Raw genomic sequence first — 5,644 nt, 5'->3', positions numbered from 1 at the left:
TCTCTATTATTGACATGGACGACTACAAAATGGTTCTTGGCATAGAGTTCCTAGACAAGGTAAATGCATTTATACTCCCTTCTGCTAATACTATGTACATTCTAGAGCAAGGCAATACTTGCATAATACATTTAACACGAGAAGGCAAGAGAGAAACTAGGCACCTCTCTGCCATACAACTCTCAAAAGGTGTGAAGGAGGCCTACCCATCATATTTTGTTACTTTGAAAGAAGATGAGAAAACTGTGGTCCAAAAGAAGACACCTCCGGAAGTTACAACTGTCCTAGAGAAAGTTCAAGATGTAATGCCCGCTGAATTTCCAAAGAAACTCCACCATGAGAGAGAGGTGGACCATAGAGAAGAGTTAGTCAATGGTACTAAAATATCGGCGACAATCCTTTATCGCATTGAATCTCCCAAATTGGAGGGATTGAAGAGACAACCGAAGGAGTTGCTCTTCAAGAAAGGACAATCGGAGGAGTTTCTCTTCAAGAAAAGGGAAGTGCAAAATTGACCAGACCGCCAAGAAAATGAAGAAATGGGAGGACAAGAAGAGAAGACACTTAGAGTTCAGAGGAAACCGAGTGGTAGTAAAACTTCTCCTCCATCAAGAGAGACGATTTTCTAAAGTTCATAAGGGGTCTTTGAGGCGATACGAAGGCCCTTTCTTAGAGAAGAAACGGGTTGGAAAGCTTGCATATCACTCAAAACTTCCGTCGCATTTGGAAACATCATTCAGATCTACAAAGAGGATGCGACGAGGACGTCGCCGGAATGAGTGGGGGAGAATGTCACGGCCCACTTGTCTACCTAACCCAAGAGGCTTAATCATTCATGAAGGCCCAACACAAGGAACCTTCTAGAAGCCTTGTAAGAAAGCATGTCATGCTCTACATTAATGGGCAATTTAATGTAGTGGTTGGTTAGCACACAATTAATGGGGTAGTTGAGTGTTATGTAATTAATGTAGTAGTTGGGGATAGCCCTATAAATACCTTTGAGGTATTCCTTTGTAAAGTAACAAGTATTCAAGTGATATAATATTATTATTCTTTATAAGAGTTTACTCTCTCTCTAGAATTCTTGTGTCAATTCTATTAAACGTCGAGTGTTGCGTCGAGAAAGGCTGACTAGTTGCTCGTTCTTGCGAAGATCATAAATAGTGCCGCACGGATCGTCAGTGGAAAGACTGAGCCCGTGACAAATTAAAATGCACAGGCTAAATGCTAGTATTTCTTGATTTTGGCTTCAGTAGATCCCGACCCTTTTACAGCTTTGTAACTTGTTTGAAATTAATTTTTTTTCACTTCCTTTGGGCTCTTTTTCAACCTAAAAAATACTTTAAATATACATATATTTTAAATGGACAAATTATTTATTTTGTCTATATATTTTAATTTATTTATTTTTGGGATTTTATAAATAATTTTTGGGCAAAAATGAATATAATATTTATCCTAAATTATTTATTTTAATTTCGTTTCACAACTTAAATTAATTTGAGATAAAAATTCATACAACATTTATCTCAAATTATTTTTTTTCTTAACCTTTTTAATTAATTGGGATTTAATTATTATAATAATTGTTTCAATTAATTATTTAATCGTTTTTTATCTTCATTTTAATTAACTTGAATATATTTATTCAAGATAATTTATTAAAATTTATAAATTTGATAAATAAAATTTTATAGCTTACTACGCTCAAATTAATCATTCTATTCTAACAAAAACGAATAATAAATGTATAAACACTATTAATATCTAAGTAATTATCTTTTTTTTTAAAAGAGTTTAAATTTTTTATTATAACTATAAAACATTATAAAAAAATATATTTTTATTATTAATTTATATTTCATAACACAAAACTAATTTGAAAATTAAAGTTTTAAGTTAAAAACTTATATATATAATTTCTAATACTATCTTTTAAATTTAACCATTTCAAATTTTATTCTCGGGTAACCAGCAAATTTTAAACCCGGTTCGTGTACTCTATCGGAACGAATTGTACATTGCGGTGTGATAATCTAATAAAACTATATGTATGTATATATATATATATATATATATATATAAAATTAATACAAAAATGAGAATGGTAGTTTTTGGAATCCTCAACTTCAACTCCTTGATGAGATTGGGTACGGTTTTAGTTAGGTGTTGTCAAGTATAACTATAGGATTGGTAAAAAAATAAAATAGACTATTTGAAATATTATTTATTTTTTCAAAGTAAAGTTCATATTTATATTTAGGAAATCTTTTTAAAATGCTAAAGTTTTTGTTTATTGTAAAACAATTATAATATTCAATAAGAGTTTTATAAATACCTCTCTTACAAGTTAAATTAACACAAAAACATCTCCCAAGATGGATACAAGAAAAAATTTAAGTGTTCCAAGTTTTCTTGGATCATTTGTGATTCTTCTTCTTACATGCACTTATGGGCTGGAACCAAAGGCACATTAATATTTCTTTTATCTATTATATTTTATTTACATTATAAGTGTTACATTTTAAATTTTTATTTCATCTAACTAAATCAAATAGTATTACCATTAAATAAATACAATAAAATTATGATTGTCAATAAATATATTAGTATAACATACAAGCTAGTGGCATTACTAGGAACATTGACAAAATAGTAATAATGATTATAATATTAAGAGTAAATATATTTTTGGACTTAGAGAGCTAGAATGACCCATATGATTTCTACTTAAATTTTTAAATTTTAAGTTTTTTAAATAAAATTTAAATATATTTAAATCTTTTAAATATTGGAATTGAAACAATACAATGTCTTTTCAATGTTGGAAGTAATTATAAGCACTATATGTGATGTTTTTTTAATAGAATAGGTTAGGAATCCATTAATAAGAATATGGGAACAATAACGACAACATAGGAAATCTTGAACCAAATTTTTAGTAATGAATGTGGCACATTGAAATTTACTTGAGAAATTATTTGTATTAATATTCACTATTTCTCAAGCTTGATCTACATATAATAATCCCAATAAATAAGAGAAATCATCAATAGTAAGAAAATAAGAGTTTGTCATACTCATAAGTAAATATTTCGGTAGAATTAGATAATAGGTATGAGTATAAACCTAAACATTCTGAAATCCTAGATAAATAATAATTTTACCTAATTTTATTAGTTCAACGAATTAATATGATCTTATATTTAGAATATCTTTCAAATATTAAATAAAATAAAGAATATTTTTTTTATACATATTCACATTATATGTCGATGTTCTAATTAGAGGTGATAATACAATATATATGGATTAGGGCGAACAACATTTATCATTCCCGTCTTGTTCTAATTCATAATTTTTTTATTACTCTTCTTGACCCGTTGTATTTTAAGGAATCATCGCGGGTCATCATTTATACTATATTATTTAAATAAAAAATTGTATAATATATATTATAAATTTATATCATTATAAAATATAACTACAAAACTATTATAAAATATATATATAAAAAAAATTAGTGTTATTATATATTAAATTATATTTATTAATGTTCAGGGTGATATCTAAACAAAGTTCACATATCATTTTCCTATTCACGATAACTACGTGTCCATTTAGGAAAAATCTATGTAAAAAGAATAATTATGATCAGAAATTGTAGAACCTAATGTAATTGTTATTTTTAGTAGTAACTAGTTCATAAAATATGTGGTTACAGTTTATTATTTTCATTCATAGCATCTTACCAGTTATATATATTGAACTTTTCATTAATAATATCTTACCAACTCTCCCTCTCTCTCCATATATATATATATATTATATTTTGACATATGCATTATGTTTATATAGAATATATAGTGTATATGGGACACTTGAAAGTAACATTGGGTATCTCTCCATCTCTTTTACTTTGGAGTGTCCCATATACACTATATATTCCTATATAAACATAATGCATATGTCAAAATATAATATATATATATATATATATATTATATTTTGACATATGCATTATGTTTATATAGGAATATATAGTGTATATGGGACACTTGAAAGTAACATTGGGTATCTCTCCATCTCTCTTGCACTTGAATTTTCTAAAAAAAACTTTTGACAGGTAATAATATTAATAATATAAACTTTTTTAAATAATGATTTTATCTCTATCTATCCTTAATATAATTTAGATCAAATTTATGTTTGATATTATTTTTTATTTATTTTTTTTAGAAGCAAATCTTCGCCAAAACTTATTTACAGTTACAAGAATAATTTATATGCATTTGTCGCTCTATTAACAAATGACGAAGTTCAAAAGATATTATGTAAGCTCGTTGATTATTTCTTATTTGTATTATTGTTTATAAACACTACAATAAAATTATAAAGTTGTCATTTACATTCATCAATGTAATGAATTTTCAGTAATGAAAGGAGTAATATCTGTCTTTCCTAATAAAATCAACCATATACTTACAACAAGATCTTGGGATTTTATTGGATTTCCTCAAACGGTTAAAAGACAAAACATGGTTGAAAGCGATATTATTATTGGAGTACTGGATACTGGAATATGGCCAGAATCGAATAGCTTTATAGATGAAGGGTTTGGACCACCCCCAAGTAAATGGAAGGGTTCTTGTGAAGGGCTAACTAATTTCACTTGCAATAAGTAAGATAGGTTGATTTTTTATGAATTATTTGAATTAAATTAAAAAAACTAACCTTTTCTTTAATTATTTATAATATGTTCAAATGTTAAAAAAATGTCACTCTAAGATTATCATATTTTTAAGGAGTAAATAAAGTTTAATAAAAAATATAATGGTTAGATATTACCCTCTACATGTAGCAAAATAATCGGAGCAAGGTACTACAATAAAGATAAAGACTTCAAAAAAGATGATATTGAGTCTCCTAGAGACACAGATGGTCATGGAACTCATGTAGCATCAATTATAGCTGGTGGCCTTGTTAGTACAAGCTTCTATGGTCTTTCTAACGGTACAGCTCATGGAGGAGTCCCTTCTTGTCGAATCGCGGTATATAAAGTATGTTGGTCATCCGGTTGCTTATCGAGCGACATCATGACAGCATTTGATGATGCCATCAACGACGGGGTTGACATAATATCATATTCTCTCGGACAAGACATTGTTAGCAACTATTTTAATAATGTATTATATATTGGATCTTTTCACGCAATGACTAAAGGAATTTTAACTACAATGGCTGGCGGAAACGATGGTCCGGGAATGGGAACTATAGGTAATATTTCTCCATGGGCACTTACAGTTGCATCAAGCAGGACTAATCGTAAATTTATTACCAATCTGAAGTTGGGTGATGGTACAACATTAGAGGTGAGTTTTTCACTATCATTTCTTTTGCTTTAGCAAAGTCTGGATATAATGTATTTTTTAGTCATTCAATTGTTTATTCATTTCTCTAATGCAGGGAATTTCAGTGAACACTTTTGATCCTAAAGGTTTCCCTCCTATCGTGCATGCTGCTAATGTGAAAAGGAGAGGCTTCTGGGTTTCTAGTTTTAGGTACTGCAAAATATTCTCTCTTTTATCTCTTTTAAAAAAAACTATTATAAAACATCCTAATACAATGATGTTATAATAGATAA

The 5,644-nt window shown here is 28.3% G+C and overlaps 1 protein-coding gene across 1 annotated transcript; it reads left to right on the top strand.

The window, feature by feature from the left end:
- The first annotated feature begins 531 nt into the window (after positions 1-531).
- Positions 532-5,644, top strand: LOC124935240 (cucumisin-like). The gene is made up of 6 exons (XM_047475686.1): positions 532-779; positions 4,240-4,334; positions 4,435-4,681; positions 4,862-5,372; positions 5,467-5,561; positions 5,641-5,644. The coding sequence occupies exons 1-6, from the start codon at positions 532-534 to the stop codon at positions 5,642-5,644; spliced, it is 1,200 nt and encodes a 399-aa protein (XP_047331642.1).

Source organism: Impatiens glandulifera, chromosome 4 (genome assembly GCF_907164915.1).
Source record: "Impatiens glandulifera chromosome 4, dImpGla2.1, whole genome shotgun sequence".
Lineage (NCBI taxonomy): Eukaryota > Viridiplantae > Streptophyta > Magnoliopsida > Ericales > Balsaminaceae > Impatiens > Impatiens glandulifera.
The sequence above is the reverse complement of the archived record's forward strand: the minus strand, read 5'-3'. Positions and strand labels throughout refer to the sequence as shown.